The 18432-nt window shown below is 44.7% G+C and overlaps 1 protein-coding gene across 1 annotated transcript; it reads right to left on the bottom strand.

The window, feature by feature from the left end:
• Positions 1-2101: 2101 nt before the first annotated feature.
• On the bottom strand, positions 2102-15141 carry LOC307073619 (serine/threonine-protein kinase DCLK1-like; the record flags this gene model as incomplete). The annotated part of the gene is made up of 15 exons (XM_079733517.1): positions 2102-2269; positions 2634-2747; positions 2959-3039; positions 3387-3483; positions 3744-3821; positions 4315-4448; positions 4872-5018; positions 5590-5709; positions 6049-6218; positions 6310-6397; positions 6804-6898; positions 7100-7213; positions 7602-7701; positions 14052-14398; positions 14781-15141. 15 exons carry the CDS (start codon positions 15139-15141, stop codon positions 2102-2104), a joined length of 2214 nt encoding a protein of 737 aa, XP_079589643.1.
• Between the last annotated feature and the right edge of the window lie 3291 nt (positions 15142-18432).

Here is an 18432-nt window from a genome sequence, read left to right as displayed (position 1 = left end):
GGTATAGCTCCCAACACAGGCCAATACAATCATAGTTAAAAAGATTTCAGTTTCAATAAAGTTTTTCTCTTTTTGACACTTTATACTTACTTTATACTCACAATCCTTACTTAAGACCATAGCAGATAGACTGTCAAAGTGCTGCCTTCATGTTATGGATTATTCATATCGTAGGCCTAACTTTAGTACATACAACTGTCATATGGGAGATATGAATGTTGCCTCAAAGGCAAGAGGGCGTCAAATGTGGAATTATATTTATACCCTTTGGATGATTATTTGATTAGTCTGACAAATCTGGAAAAAATAATCCTTGCATGAGGCCAGAACTATGCCATCCTTCAGTAATCAGAAGGTCAAGTTCACAGGTGAAGACAGATGAGTGCATGGCACAGAGAGCAGTGTAAGGTGTAAGTTATGGACTAAAGCAGAATACAGAGGTGAGGGTCAAAAACACATTTATTTTAACTCACCCTTGCAAACAGATCATACAAAACCATCCCTTTCCATCTCTCCCACTCTTCATTTAACTCTTGACCAATCACAAACCCCTACCATACTCAGAGTTACCCTCTCAGAGCACCACGGTCGCTGACACTAGATTACAGGCAGGTCCACGGGATACCCAGAGGCATCAGAACCAATCCTTTATGGCAACAGCATATTAATAGAATGCCACTTTCTACCAAACATAAAGATAACAATCGCCAAATAGCTTCTTACGGTGGCTTTGGAAATCCCGTAATCACACATGCAGATTACAACCTGGGACATTCACGGCCATGAATATTCAGACCGATGGTTCCATGGGTTTGTTTTTCACAATGACACACATTCACACCATAGGAAGATTCACCTATGTTTGTTGATACAATCAGCTTTAGTACTGGAAGCACTTTGTTGCATCCACCACCATTTTAACAGAGTTCCTGTGTTCAAGTAGACTTCAGCTCTTACTTTATCTGCCCTTTCATTCAAAGAGAAACCAAACGATGTCTATCCACACACCTAACTACATAGCCAATGTTCCTTTATGGCTCAAAATGTCAGCTGGGGGCTGTTCCTGCAGTATGCTGTTAAGTGTTTGGTTTCATCTTTAATGCCACAACTATTTGAGAGCAAAGTTGACAACTCATTACTCCTGGCTTTTGACACTGTGCTTAACGGGTAATGCGCCTAATTGCACTAACATTCTTTATAAGCGATCCATACTCTATCTTTACTCTTGTGCCAAGGTATAGATAACGTAAAGATAAGGCCTTTAGACATGCAGCCCTGTCAACTACACACCTAGAACTTTCATCTGGAACCCTGCCATCATTAACCACTCACACTTTTAATACTAGACATGGGCTTAATCCACTTGACAACCAAACCAGAGTAAAGTTGGATTTGGAAGTTAAGTGCTATCTTATAACTTATTACTGTAGAAACTGTACAAACCGGGCTTGGTTAAGAGAATTAGGACAATCTTTCACAATAAAAGTAGTCACGCCTTGACTCTTCAACATGCGCTTCCTCAGTTTACACCACCGGGGTAGGGTGGTCCACTACGTTGGACCACTGCATGCTTTGTAAAAAATTATAAGAAATACAGATCAGAAAAATGTCACACTTGTACTGACTCCAGTTTCACCTCAGTGTTGTGCAGAGTAAACATTGAACAACAGGCAAGGACAGCTTTGTGACCATGGTAACCAAACATCCCAGCACAGCAGGTTCCAGCGAGATGGTGACCGTCCAGTACATCACCACGGCCCAGAGTTGGTCCTTCCAATATTTTAAACATATAATGTCCCAGGACAGCCAGAAGTTTGTCTAGGGGGGGGAGGGGGGGGGGGGTACTGTTGGTTCTGGAAGAGGGCTACCGGGGCCTTCTGGAAGGAGGGAGTTGGGATTTCTAGAAGTTGGGAGGCGGGGGCATTCTAGTTAGTGTACCATAAGAAAGGGTAGGTTGGTCTTGCTTGGGAGTGGGGGGGTGGGGGGTAGGGGTTCTAGGAGGTGGTGGTTGGTGGTGATGGAAGTGGGGGTTCAAGTTGGGCGGGGGTGCCTAGAAGAAGGACGAGGTGGGGGTACCATTGAATTCTAGAAGGTGGGGAGCCTAGAAGAGTGAGGCGTTGGAGTGGGCGGTGTCCGCGGCCCCCGGTGGGTGGTCCTCTGACTCGGCGCGTGGCAGCTGGTTGGACGGCCCCCGTGACCCTGCCCGCCTGGTGTCCTGAGACCCACGCCTCCGCCGTATGCCCTGCTTCTCCTTATCCAATGGGGTGCTCTGGTGGAGGCAGAGGAGGACAGTAATATACACATAAGATCCTTTAGCTCAACCTTTAGCTTGATATTGTGGTGGCCTAGAAACTAATATTGCACTATTATTATATAGCATCATTATTAATACTGTAGTGGCCCAGGAACTAGTATTATGCTATAATTATTTAGCATCATTATTGATACGGTGGTGGCCTAGAAACTAATATTGCACTATTATTATATAGCATTATTATTTATACTTTAGAGGCCTAGGAACTTATACTAGACTCTTATCATATAGCAACATTACTAACACAGTAGGAGTGAACTAGCAGACCCACTGTGATAATAAACAGAATAGTACATGGTGAGGTGGTGTGTGTACTAACGGTGATCACGGCCACTCCAGCGGAGGTGCTGGTTGTTCTGGTCCTTGTGTTGAAATGCTTCCTGATCTTCCCAGCAATGGAGAGGTGCGGCTCATTCTCTGGCAAGCGTTCGTCCTGAGAAATGTACACTCTAGTTTGTAACAATCCCATTCCATAAACAGCAGCCATGTTCCGTGTACGGATTTGGCATATTTCAAGACTGGAAATAACACACACACACACACACACACACACACACACACACACACACACACACACACACACACACACACACACACACACACACACACACACACACACACACACACACACACGTGTGACTCACCTTGACCCAGTGGTGTTCTAGCACCTGCATAGGTGTGAACCTCTGGCCCCGCCCCCTCTCCAGCATCCCACCAACCAGATCCTGGGAGAGAAGGGGATTAGAGGAGATTATACTTATTAATGCCAAATGGATAAATCCCTGCAAAGAATAGATCTAAAATTAATGTAAGAATTCCAAAATGGAAATACAAAAAAATGTGAAAACATTACAGTTGAGGTAGATTAGTAAGGAAAGGGAGGAAACCAGTTTCAAGACCACATGGGACAGAAATCTAATACTACATATTCACTCAATATTAAGTGCTCAAAAAGGTAAACACAATAAAAAACAAGAAATAAAAACAAACAATATAGAAACAAAAATCGGTCATTGATATTTATTATTATTTATAATGTTTTAAAAAAAAACACAGCAGGAGTGGTCGTTACCATGGCAGCATCCGAGACACCGTCCCAGAACGGAGAGGGAAATTCAAGATGGCCGCTCTGTATCTGCTCAAACAGAACCTCCTGGTTGTCCCCGCTCCTTTAACGGCAGCAAACAGCGATTACTATGGTTCCGAATAACACAATCCGTGCGTTTTCATATAATTCCATTGGTGTCCATTATAACTTGAATATATGTGAATCTTTTTCCAAATCGGTGTACAAATAAAGTTATTTATTATGATGAGGCCGTTTAGGTTACATTTGTGTGTTATACCATTGTCGGCCACCCGATGGTGCTAAAGCTCGATCATCTATACAAACTGAATCATCAGATATTTCATCAAAATGACGACGTACCCTTGGAAGGGAGGGAAGCCACACAGCAGGATGTAAGCTACGACCCCAGCAGCCCACACATCAACCTCCAGGCCGTAACTACGAAACACAAGAACACACATCAAGATCTGTGATTGGTTCACCAGGGCTAAGTGGGCAGGGCCCAAACCACCAATAAGATTGATGTCACCACTGGGGTGACCTTCATTCTAAATAGCATTTTTTCCTGCTTTCCAAAAGTATATTTCCAAAAGTACACTTTACACTTGAGGAGGTTAGCAGTGAGTGGTCAAGCAATGTTGAGATTGGACAGTTGCTGATCTTGTCCGTCAGATTCTTTTGACTAATCTAAAGGCCCAACTTGTTGTAGAATAGTAGCTTTTTAGGCTAATTCTCTAGCTCGTTCCTAATGGGATGAAATGGCAATCAAAGAGAACATTTGGGAACATAGATTAAGGAAGTGAAGGTAAGCTAAACTGCTATTGGAATCGCTAACCAGCGTCACACCTGGTGGTTAAGTAGGGGCCCTTTAAGGGCCAGGTGTTCAGCTGGGACCCGGTACAGGTGCAGGGGTACGACCAACAGGACCTACCCGGTCTCATCGAGGACCTCCGGCGCTACGTAGGTGGGCGTGCCGCAGACGGCATACAGCGGGCCGGTCACCATGGTAGCCAGGCCGAAGTCTCCCAGCTTCAGAGAGCGGCTGCTATCCAGGTGCTCGTACACCTGGAGGGGGAGGGTACAGGTGGACGGGTTCATTCCTTAATTATTAACCAATGCAATTAATAGACTATCCTGCCCCATACAATTATTCACAAGATATTAATGTACATTACATCTGTAGCTTGACATCTGGTTGATAACAAACCTTCCCATCAACAAACGTTTTGAGTGCAGTTATTTAGTCTTCTATAGGGAAAACATATCATCCATTTTGTTTAATACTGTCGCGATAGTGGCTCCAACAGAACGTTCTAAACCAGCAGCAGCCATCTCAGTCATGTAGACCGAGACATCGTATCAAAATTACCCCATATTAGGTCAACTGGACTTCTGTCTGATCTAAAGGGGGGACAGACCATCTCCCGGGCCAAATAGTCATGGGCGTGCAGGTTGTTCAGGTTCCAAGGCTCGACGGATTGTACTGACCAGCAGGTTCTCTGGTTTGATGTCTCGGTGGACGATGTTGAGGCCGTGGAGGTACTTGATGGCGCTGGCCAGGTTGAACAGCATGCAGGCGGCGTCTCTCTCCGTGTACTTACTAGAGGAGGAGACGGCATCGAACAGGTCGCCCCCCTGTGGACAGAATGGAAACAGCATGCCAAACCATCATTTAGCCATCTACTCTTTCGTTTTCGCCAAAGCCACTTAAAATAAATGTTGGTGAAATGTCATTAAGGAGGCAGGTAGGGGATTTATATGACTCATGAATGCCTATTGACAGGTGACATGTTGACATCGGGGGATCAAACCCAGAGTGGACCTAGTCTAGAATAGTAATATAATATATCCTAGCTTCAGTAGCTATGAGACTATAGCTTAAACGTACACTAGCTTGACTAGCTATAAGACTAGCCTAAAGGGTTACGTTACCTGGAATAGCTATGAGACTAGCTTGAAGCCTCGCTACCCTGACTAGCTGTAAGACTAGCATGAGGGAACTCTACATTCACTTACTGTTTGACTTGCCCCAGAGCCCTATGCTTTGCTTGACTAGCTTGGCTAGCTGTGAGGCTAACCAGAAGCTATGCTACTGTGGCTAACTTTGAGGCTAGCCTCTGAAGCTATTCTAACTTCACTAGCTGTTGGGCTAGCCTGAAGCTCCACTACATTGACTAATCGTAAGGCTAGTGTGAAGCTACACTACCTTAACTAGCTCCATGACGAGATAGAGTTCATTTGGGGTGTCCATCTCCTCGATGAGCAGAACGATGTTGGGATGTTTGATCCTCCGCAGGATGGACAGCTCACTCTGGACCATGTGTTCCTGTTGGCAGAACCGTCAAATAACACTATATCAATGAATGGTGCAAACAGTTCAGTCATGTTCAACAATACAGTGTATTGTTCATAGAAGCCAATAGCAAGTACACATTGTCAAACAGTTAAAGAGACATTGAGAGAAACACACATCGAGAAATAGAGAGAGAAACACTGCTGGCAGATGGAGAGAGAAATAGAGAGAGATGAAGAGAGGGTGGGAGAGAAATAGCCAAATAGAGAGAGTAAAAGAGAGGGATAGAGAGAGCTAGAGGGAGGTAGAGAAAGATAGACATGGAGAGATAAGACAGAAGAACAGAAAGACAGACAGACAGTTTCTCCTCACCTTCCCTATGCACTTGTCTTTGTTGATGACCTTGAGAGCGAACTCTCGGCCTGTCGACCTCTCCACACACTCCTTCACTACAGCGAAGGCCCCGCCCCCCAGTGTCCGGCCAACTCTGTAGCGCTCAGCCATGGAGGGAGGGATGTTGGCGGAGCCATCTGCCCCATCAGCTGTAAGAGACAGAGTTAGACTCCGCCCCCTCCAGCTGTCAGACTCAGAAAGGAGAATGTGTTCGTTTGATAGGAGTGTGTATGTGTGTACCATCACTTTGGGGGGTGTCCCAGTCGTCCAGGGAGTCACATACCCTGGTAGAGGCCAGAGAGAGGGAGGAGCCACCTTGCTGAGAGCTCTGTCACACACACACACACACACACACACACACACACACACACACACACACACACACACACACACACACACACATATATTGTAAGTGATGACATTATAAGAACAATATATAATGTAATATTTGAACAATACAATAATACTGAAAGTAAATTCAGTCTAAAATAAAACTAAAAAATAAAAAAGTTTTTTTCTTGTTAAATATACGACCATACATTTGTATTGACAAATACATTCAAATTGGCCACTATTATAAAACCACGTGGGATGTTGATTAGCAATTACAAACCCCAAAAAATCAACCCTAAAGTGATCTCACAAGTGGGAGTCTCCCAGTTTTGGATATACAGATAGGGGCCCTTTAATATATGTGAGGAGTAATATATTTGGGGTGTGTGTGTGTGTGGTACCCGTCGTCGTCGTAGGCTAGCAGGGCTGGTTGGAGACGGACTTGGAGACTTCCCTGATCTTGGCGTAGACAGCTGGCTTCCTGCTGTTCCATTGGCTAAGGGGGCATGGAGACAACCATAGTCTAGCGTTAATCTTATGAACTCTGTTGTTTTTCCTCATCACAACTGAATAGAATAATCAATGGAATGTTTCAGTCTAGCCCTTCGGACGGACACACACACACACACACACACACACACACACACACACACACACACACACACACACACACACACATACACACACACACACACACCGGAGCTGATGGAGGAGGGGGATCTTCGGAGGGATGTGACCCCACCTCTGGGCAAGCTTCGACCCAGTAGCGGAGAGATCCGACCATACGATGAGGACTTGGCCACCCTACACTCTGCAACAGAGAAGGTTAAACACACGAGCGGTTAGCTACACCTAATCAACAACACAAGATCAACACCTGCAATATCAATGTCCAAGACAACGCGTGCACGCAGTCTGTAAGCATTTTCATGAATCTGCAACCCAAACGCCTTGCGTTGTTTTGCATCTGTTTCCACACACATCGTTTGAACCTAATTCCCATGCCTGTAACATCAATGTCTCACTGATCCTATACATGTTGCACTAAGCTTGGTTTGCAGCTCCAAGTCAGTAGGCAGTCTGTATGTATACAAAGACAACTTTCAGACCTTTTAAATTAATATTTGATCGCCCACTGTGACTCCATACGTATCAGATAACCCCAAGTGGGGTGAGTGTGTTTCCATTGTGCCACGCACCACTGTGCTCAAGCAGAAGATCGTCCTGGTAACGAAACTTCTCCGGTCCGCAGGCGATGAAGATATCCTCATCCCCGAAGAAATCCTGGAGGCAGCTCACCTGGAGGACAGAGAGAGACCTACATATCAGAGCTCACCTGGAGGACAGAGAGAGGACTACATATCAGAGGTCACCTGGAGGATAGAGAGAGGACTACATATCAGAGCTCACCTGGAGGACAGAGAGAGACCTACATGTCAGAGCTCATGAGGAGGATACAGAGAGACCTACATATCAGAGCTCACCTGGAGGACAGGGAGAGACCTACATGTCAGAGCTCACCTGGAGGACAGGGAGAGACCTACATATCAGAGCTCACCTGGAGGACATAGAGAGACCTACATATCAGAGGTCACCTGGAGGATACAGAGAGACCTACATATCAGAGCTCACGAGGAGGATACAGAGAGACCTACATATCAGAGCTCACCTGGAGGACAGGGAGAGACCTACATATCAGAGCTCATGAGGAGGATACAGAGAGACCTACATATCAGAGCTTCCCTGGAGGACAGAGAGAGACCTACATATCAAAGCTCACCTGGAGGATACAGAGAGACCTACATATCAGAGCTCACCTGGAGGACATAGAGAGACCTACATATCAGAGCTCACGAGGAGGATACAGAGAGACCTACATATCAGAGCTCACCTGGAGGATACAGAGAGACCTACATATCAGAGCTCACCTGGAGGACAGGGAGAGACCTACATGTCAGAGCTCATCTGGAGGATACAGAGAGAGACCTACATATCAGAGGTCACCTGGAGGATACAGAGAGAGACCTACATATCAGAGCTCATCTGGAGGACTGAGAGAGACAATATCAGAGCTCCTGTTTACTTCAAGTCTCCCAAAGATAAAATATCTTGGGATGCTATTTTAATTAGTTGATGGGGATTCAATCTCCCTTTTGCTCTTCAGTGCATCTTCTTAAAATATGTACTGTTTATTTATTTAATAGATGCTTTTAGTCAAAGTAATGGCATGTATCTCAAATCCCCTTTAAGTCATTTTAGATAAAAGCATCTTCCTAATAACTAGATGGTCAATTACGAAATGTTATTATTACTAATTAGAGAGACATAATGCCAATAAACAGGCCAAGGAGAGGATTTGTCATTTCCTCACCCTCTGAAATATGACAATAGGTTCATATTTGGTTCATTAAGCAGATACCTTTATCCAAAGCGACTTACAAGTGAAAGTATAGTCATGCATACAATCAAAATTTTAGTATCTTGACAGCGTTGACAGAAGCCATTAGGCAACCTAGAAACCTTAAATTCCTGTGTCAGTGCTGTAGGCCATTTGGTTGAATTCTGGTCATAAAACACTTGAATTTGCAATGGCTCCTTCATGAGTTTTTCTTCAGACATATTGAGTTTGGCCACAGAAAATCTAGAGAAGGGTGATACCAGTGTTGGCCACAGGGGGGAGATGCTGTTTACTGTAAGATAATGAAGCGCACCATAAAAAGAATAGGGTTTGTAAAATATCATATGCTCGCAATATCTTGCCATCCAGTTCCTATAAACTAAACAATTGGGAGTTTCTCCTTAATACAAAGTAAAAAGTCTAAAACTATGTGATGGATAGAAACGAGATGATAGCTATTCACTAAAGCTTAAGAGCCTGTCTGGTTCTGATACCTCATTAATAAATAAAGCCGAAGGTTCCCTGACCTTCTCAAACTGATTTAATTGAAGTGCTCCGCTCCGCTAGAGGAGATGACCTCACATTCCTCTCCTGTGTTCTGGGAGCAGAGATTCTGTATTGACGTACAGTAAACTATCCGTAGCCTAATGGCCAGAGGCATTTTAAACGCTCCCATCACTTTCTCAATACATCTGCATCCGTTGCCAAACAGTTTTGCACACAGACATCTTTTCTGATCTATAGGGCACATTTTAAAACGGAAAAACATAAAATACTATATCTGATAGGATTTAAATACAGCAAATGAAAGATCCAATTAAATATTCAATAATATTTTATAGTGACTCAAACACTGACATCAGATTTCTGACACACTCTCATACAACAATACAGATATAATACAAGCAAGAGCGAGCAGTGTGTCTGAGTGGGGGTTGACAGACACATTTCCCAGGGGAGGGGCAAGCAGACATGCGTTGCCATGACGACCAGACACAAGCAGAATTTATGATGCAGCACAAATTTATCGGCACAGCAACACAGATCAGAGTATGATTTTGATATACCGCCGGTAATAATTGTGACCACAAGTTTCCACCTAACCGTCATTTTAGTGCTACTCTGCACTCTGTCTAGTTGTAAACTTAAACTAATTCGCTAGCACTAGTAGTAACACCAATTTCCATTGTTGGCTTTGGTTTCTCTCAGCCTCACGTGCTAGTGAGCTTTGGATAAGGCCTAAATAACCTAATGTGAGTGTTATATACAGCCGCTCCCCTGGGATGGGTTGTAAGTAAAAGTTCATGATAAAGGATGTCATCTTGTCTGCACTCTAGCTCTGCAGTCTGCAGGTCCAGAGTACAGGGGTATGGGGGTTGGGGGCCTCGAGGAACGGTATTGATCCAGCCCTGATCAGCACCATCGGACCACACCATCACCATGGTTACTGACAGTAACCATCGGACCACAGCATACACCACAGCAGTGCCCATGAGATGCTTAAGGCCTCACATGGCTATGCATGCGTGGTAATTGCGGCTTGATTTCAGACAAAATACAGACACAGCAGGCCACATCATATGACATCACCAATGGTTTACGACCGCTACATTTCCAACCCTATTTTCTGAATCTTACAGCTATAGTATCTGTTCTGCTTTGATTGTTCTTGCCTAGAAAATCACTTTGGCTGAAAGCTTTGGCTAAATCATTAATGTGAATATAAGTTTGCTCAGGTCATCACATATTCAGTTTTGACTCTACAAATGTATACACAGTGCAAGATTCAGAGAAGATCCCTTCTTCGTCATCCCTAGCAACCACACGCCTCCTGTTATATTTATAGAAATCCTTTATTAAGAACACTTTTATTCTTATCTGTGAAGACTCAGACAAGAGTATGTGTTCATATGATAGGAGTGTGTATGTGTGTACCATCACTTATGTCTATGGATTCTTCTCTTGAATAAGATTTAATACATTTATCCATCATGATTATTTTTAATGGAAACTACATAGTCTGCTCTGTCCATCAGTGATGAGGAGACCCAGGGATATGTGGTGAGACTGCAGGTGTCTTAGTTAGATCTGCCGGTTTCAATAACCATCAAGGAGGAAATTCAGCTCAGTAGACAGCAAGTGGTCTGGAAACTGCAAGGATGCTGGTTCATTCCCTTCCCTTCTGTTGAGCAAGGCATCCAACTGGTCCTGACAGCTGCCAATGCGTGTGCCGATGTGCATCTGTGTGTGTGTGTGTGTGTGTGTGTGTGTTTGTGTGTGTTTGTGTGTGTGTGCCAGAATTTGAGGCGTTGCCTGTAAAGCTGTAAAGCTTTGCAATCTTTCATTGGCTTTCATTTGCTGTGATTGTGGTCTGTAATGTACAGTTTTAGTCATTTCATCTGGGTTTATTAAAAGACAATATTGAGTCGCCTATGCTTCTCAAGGCTCGATGTCTCCCAAGATGTATACGCTACTACATAATGCTTATATAACCTGTAAATTCTGCTAGTTGGATTCAGACTCTCATAAAAACATCCCTGAAAGCACAAATTGTACCATTTGTGCTGTCAGGGATGTTTTAACTAGATAATATGAAAATATTCTGTAGTACGAGATCAAAACATCCTGTCCGGAAAAAGAACAATCATAGTGTAGTAGAACAGAGAGATAGTGTAGTCCAGCAGGTGGCCATTCTAGGGTGGGTTCTGCTCCAACACAACAGGACCTTAAGCTTCAGAGACGTGTTTTCCTTCAAAACTGAGAGGTTAATAGCTTAAATTGCTCAGTGCAGAAGGTTTCATTTATTAATATTATGTTTGGATATATATATATATATATATATATATATATATATATATATATATATATATATATATATATATATATATATATATATATATATATTAAAAAAAGTGGACTATGCAATTGAAGCTTCACTTAAAAGTCCTCATCTAGACCAATATTCTTCCAACAGCCGGCTTCAGAGTCGTCAAGTCAAGCCACTGCAAACTGTAAACAATTCCCAAAACCATTAATGTTAACAATGTTCACATTCACCTGCTTTCACCATTCCAATGATGCCAACAACACATCCACCACACAAGTATTGTCACCAATATGATATAAACACATTCTCCACACTAGTGATGTTATCAAAGGGCAATATTGTATTATATACAGTCATGTCTACCTCAACTGTCTATACGGATAACGTCTATATTTTTGCATTTAATTTATGGCTACATATATTGTGTATACTGGAAATATTCCTTTTAACTATATTTCCATAGTAAATCATCTATATTAAATCTAGTTTCTTGTTATTACATAACGTCAAAGGGACGAATTAGCGTAAATAAAACTGTACTGTAAATCAACTGGTCTGTGAATACAATTTCTTCCAACAGCAAACTTCATAACGTCATCATTTCTTTCATTTTGATTGAGAGGCCCCTAGAGGCTAAAATTACATATTACACCTTTTAAGCATATATGTTATCTTTATATACAGACCATTATTTTGATTAATTGACTTTAATAGTTAAAAATAATGTAATGTACCAAATGTACTGCTGAAAAAAGAAAAATACGGTTAAATCGTTACATCTTTGTAAAATGTATTATATCCAGATGATTATCCCAATCTTGCAATGGATGCTTTAAGAACTACATTTACCATGAGTCAATCAAGCACAAGGTAAATTACTACTTCAGCGACCCAGGAGCCATGAAAGTATTCCTGGTTTCCACGTGGGGGAGAAGGCGAGACACACATACACCCCTCCATTGCTCACTACACACCTTACACACACCCCCTACTATAACTGCACTGCTCTGCCGCAGAGCCTGTTCCCTAGCAACCACCTCCGGACAGCAGGACCCTCCCCCATCACCATGGAAACCAACCAGATCCTACACTATAATGCCAACCTGAATGAAAATAAGTAACCTGATAAAAAAGGCCCTCACTGTCCCTTTCCTCATTCACAAACTTTAGTACACACACACACACACACACACACACACACACACACACACACACACACACACACACACACACACACACACACACACACACACACACACACACACACACACACACACAGACACACAGACCTCCACCCTTCATACGCTGTCATTCTCCACTGTGTTCTCTGGGGCTTTCTGCTGATAGAACTGGATCACTCCCAGATCTATTGGGAACAGCCAGCACTTACCTAAACCCCTCTCTTCTGTGACTTTCACACAATTGGGGGTCACACCTTCACTTTTCAGCATGGTATGCAATGTAAAAAGTGAGGAACGATTACATTAAGGGACGTGGAGAGGGGCGTGCATGGTACACAGTAGGCACACCGTGGACAGTAGGCACACCGTGGACAGTAGGCGCACCGTGGACAGTAGGCACACCGTGGACAGTAGGCGCACCGTGGACAGTAGGCACACCGTGGACAGTAGGCACACCGTGGACACAGCTAGCTGGGCCCAGTGGAAGTGGGGTTTCAGGAAAGTGCTCAGGGGGGAAATCAATACATTGGATGAACCGAGATAGATGATGACGCTGCACAAAAGAGGACAAATCATTTTCCAGAGTGGCTTGGCTCAAACCCACATGGTGACATCAGTCAGAGGGATGATGAGTTTCCTACCGCAATTTGTCTCCACATAACTAACTGTTAAAGCGACCAACAGTAAATGAGTTTACAGGCCATTAAGGAAAATAAATGAATTCAAACTCTTCCTGGCTGTCCCTTAAGATGATGAATATAGTTTACTATAGTTTATATTCCCCTCTAGCAGCAGTGAACAGTGGCATCCAGCACCAATTTAACATGACAGGGTTTTATTGAATGTAGGAAACCGTTGTGAACACAGGGAAAGAACTCCCCACAGAGGGACAACGTTCAGCGTCAAACCCATGATCTCCCTAGGACCCCCCCCCAGGTACCCTCTTATTTAAAAAAGCCCCCTATTTCACCCCCTATTGGTACAAATGTGTTCACACAGATGCAGGATGGATACATCAGCCTACTAGTGGATAGTGGATTGATTTAGCTCTGCTAAATACTTTTTTCTGGGCTGCGACCCAAATATGAACTGAAATTCGTGCTCCGTTTGCTATGTGGCTTAAGACTGCAGGTGGGAATCAAACCTGCGACATGGGCTACACATCAGATGACCCTATGAGATCCAGGTCGATAGAAACCCGACACAAGGCGCTAGGGTGGGAGGGGTTGAAGCGACGACCTACCAGTTTCCCATCCACGGTGTACAGCTTCTTGACTACGCCCGAGTCCAACTTGACGGCGTCGGTGATGTCGGTCATCACCTGGTCGAAGGAGTGCGCCGTCTTCTTGTTGAGCAGGATGCGCACCGCCTTGCGCGGCTTCACCCCGCTCCGGACGATGGTCACCAGCTTGGGCCGGATGTAGTCCCGGCTCTCGGGGGCCGGACCCAGCTTGGCGACGCTACTGCACAGCGGGGCCGGGGAGCGCGCGGACGCGGCCGTCTTTGCGCCCACCGACCAGTTGGGGTTGACGTTCTTGGTGTAGTCGACCAGCTTGTAGGGCTCGATGGAGCCACACACGTAGCTCTCCCCTGTGGGGACGAGGGAAAGAGGTTCACTCGCCGGACCATGTGAATGATGAGTCGAGCTTGGATGGAATGAGGGACCAGACCTCCAGACTGTACTGTACCTTTAGAAAGACTTGTATGGAAATCTATTGCATGGCCAAACCTAGGGGCGTGTCCGAAAGGGGGCCTCGGGCGGCACAATGACCCCCAAAAAAATGAAATGCAATGTTTTTGGGCCTTTTTATAAACATACATCCCCCCACTATTAATGGTGTGTTACAGTGCTGTGGTCTTCTGTCATTCTGTGAGGGTGTCAATACACTTTTGGTTAATAGTGCCACATCAAATCAAGTACCATTTGGGGGCATAATGTTATTCGAGGGGAGGGACCTTGCTCAATGCTCACCCTCGACCAACTGTTCCATGCTTGTGATTTTTGCCGTCCCATCTATGGAGTAGATGGTCCGCACACCCTGGGGCAGGTTAACGTTGTCGGACAGAGCTCGGGTCAGGTCGGCCAGAAGGGCGTCCAGCGAGCCAAACCGCTCCTGGGAGATGGCGTAAACGATCCCGTTGAAGTAGCGGTCCCCGTTGCGGTAGAATCGGACCTTCTTGGCCTTCTTCTCGGAACTGAGCGTGCGCAGGGTGCGGGTCCGGTACAGGCTGCAGTGCGCGCTGTGTGTGGGACTGGGGAGCCCGGTGCCCCGCGAACCCCTCCGATTGGACCTCTGCGCCTTGTCCCGCTCGTCGAAGTGCTCGAGCTCCATGGCAACACGATAGCAGTACGCCTAAGACGGCTATAAACCTAACCAAAACAAACCTCTTAATGAATAAATGATGTTTCCGAATAGGCGAGTGATAGGCGCATTGTGTGGACCCATGCAGATATTGTGTGAAGAGAATAGGTGACATGCCACGCCCATCCCATGCTCCATCACCCCATACTAATGTATTGATTCACCGCATTTAATTATCCTCCATTTCCAAATTCAACCAGCCTACGCGCAATAGAGTTACATTACCCTAGGCCTAATGGGACATGCACAGGCCAAAGAACTGCATACAATGTGATACATTATCTATAAAGATCAAATGTTGTATTTTCTGTAATAAGATTTTCTTATTTATATTCTTACCAAAAAATCCGAACAAAGAAGCAATGTCACGTAGAAATCCTCCGCTGCGTTCCTCGTCACTTTATCATGTATTCAACGGATCACTAGAAGCCGGTGAGTGTCTCTTTGTTGGCCGGTAGTAGTAGCACCGGCTGTCTCTCCGCTCTGCAGTAGATGAGCACGCTACTGCGCGTGGCTGGGAGAGACTCCCCGGCGCGCACCCCCACATCTCCCCCGTACGCGCAATAAAAAAAAAGGTTGATTGGATGCGCGTTCACATTACTGGCGTCAAACAAATCACGGTGTGTTTGTGTCGTTTAACTCTTGAGAAATTCTCGATTAGGCCTAATATCGAGTGTATTTCGACGCTTCACAAACGTAAAGGGTTTGGTAGAATATTTTTCTAGGTGTCGAGGAGAAACGTGGTCGTTAGTTAATTAATTAATTAACGCGTACCTCCACGAGGAGACCCCGGGGACCGCGTGCTAACCCGCAAAACGCCATTCTGCACGAGAGCTAATAAACATCACTTAAATATGCCGAGGAGAGCGAGACGAGGGTAATGTGCACGTGTCGTTATGCCTCAACATAACAGCACCACAAACATGCACTTTAGATCCACAGCGTTACACCCACATGCACATGTACATCTATCGTAACACATATAACCACGTGTAGCTGGAATTGTAACATAAGCCATTGGGGTTTGTGAATTCACATCAACATGAATGAACATCAGGCCAATGGCCTACGTTGAATGACAACATTTCAGTCTATTTCTATGCACAAATATATAATGTTAGGCAAAGATATTTTCCCGTCTGTTCATCAGAAATATAGTCTGTTATCTCTAATTTAACACATACTAGTTACAATTAAATCAAAGATATTTGTACTTGGCTTGGTGGAGAATTAACAACCTAAATAACTCTAAACATTTACTGTTTTCTATCACTTGGACCACTTTCTCATGTAGGCTACTCAGTAGGCTACAGCAATGTATGAATGACCTTTACTGTGTCGATTATATATTAGCGGCCAACTGTGGTACTTTATTCTTTCTAGATTCATTCATATTCGACTGTACTTCTATTCCACAAAAACGATTCTCTTAACACATCCAATATCTGATGAAATCCACGTCCTCTAATTGAGACATTTTGATGTGAATACATAAAAGAGTATGTATGTATTGATTTATTAGAAACAATCAAATCATTTAGTCTTGTTTGCAGTCTCTGGTTCGTTAAAAAAATCGAAAATGTTCCAAATTAGACTTGAAGTTATATCATCTACTGCACGGTCTACCCTGACGTTGAATGCTATACTTTAAACCCTAGCTGATATAACAGCCTGGATTGTATTCTGATATGATGAGCATTGTCTTCTAGACCCAGAGAAGAGGAGGAAGAGGATGGCGAAGACCTTCACGACAGCAGTGGGCTGCAGGCGGCTCTTCATTCACGCAAAGAGCAGAAGAGAAGGTAGGGGGAAGCCAACTTATATCTGTCATCTATTACTATCGTCAAAGATACCTTATTCGGGGACAGCAAGCTGTGTGTGTGTGTGTGTGCGTGTGTTACCGTTGGTTACCAGGCTCCACATCAGGACCTCCTGTCAGAACCTGTGTGATCTCCTGCCGTTCGTCGAAGGACCCCTTGACACGGCGACCACCCTAGAGCTCACTGCGAGATACATCGGCTATGTTAAAACCAACCTGCCCCCAGACCTCCTCACCACAGTAGATACCCTGTCCTTCTGTTCACCTACCTGTCTGATCGTCTCCTCTGTCTGTCTGTGGTCCGTCAGTCTGTCTGTCTGTGTTCTCCATAAGTCTGTGATCTGCATGTTCAGCATAAGAAGCTGCTTGTGTTTTGTCTCCAGGTTAATAAAACAGTTGAGCAAAACATGAAGGGCTCATGGAAAAAGCGAGAGAATTCATCAAAGAAAAGGTCAGCGGTTACAATGGCAACATAACAAGTTCTTTCTGGCTGATAAACAACAATGCTTTACACGTACATTCCCGTCCCATGACCCTAGGAAGACGAGTGGTCTGAGGAAGAAGACAACACAGAGGTCCAAACCATCTGCCGAGAAGACTCCTGACAACAGTACAATTAATGACCTTTTCTTAAAGTACCCCTACTTTTACATGCATGTCATTGCGTTTCCATTGTATTTCTACAACTTATTGTATTACATATATATTTATTTATACTTTATTCTTTGCATATATTTTGTATTTTGTAGCTCTTGCATCTCGTTATTTCAAAGAAAAATTGTTGTAATTGTTTTTTATTACCGCCTGTACTTACTTTTGCCTTGAGTGACGTCCATGTTTCCCATGTGGCATTAATAAAGAACTCTTGATCCTACTTTATGGTATTCTCAGATGCTGCTCTCTGGAGGAACGTCCAGCCCCTGCTTAGTGTGTCGGCCGACCAGCCCCACGATCAGACCACCACCACCCTTCTCTTTGCCGATCGACCCTCTCCTCCACCCCAACCTCCTCCAACCGGCCCCGTCGTCATGCCAATACTGCTGGACAAGTCGTCGGTCCCTCGTGGACAGATGCTGCCTCTGTGTCAGGAGCAGTCCTTCTCCTCCCTCTCTGCCCCCACCTCCTCCTCCTTCCAATATGTAGAAAACAACTTGATGGCCCCCTCTCCGCGAGCATTCTCTAGTCCAGCCCCCCCTAGCCCCACCTTCTCCAGCACCTCCTGCCCCAGCCCTGCCCTTAACACCATGACATCATCAACAAACACCAGCCATAGTGCCGTCCTGCCAGGCCCCACCGACACTGCTGCGGGGGGCGAGTCCGCAGCCAATCACGTTGTGACGTTGCAGATCATGGACGTCGCTGCACCCAACATGACCGATGCAAGATCAGAGGAGCTCACGACGACAACGGCGGTGAACTTGGACGCGGTCTGGGACCACCAG

This window comes from Pollachius pollachius (assembly GCF_949987615.1).
Source record: "Pollachius pollachius genome assembly, chromosome: 3".
Taxonomy (NCBI): domain Eukaryota; kingdom Metazoa; phylum Chordata; class Actinopteri; order Gadiformes; family Gadidae; genus Pollachius; species Pollachius pollachius.
This window is presented reverse-complemented; position numbering and strand designations above follow the sequence as displayed.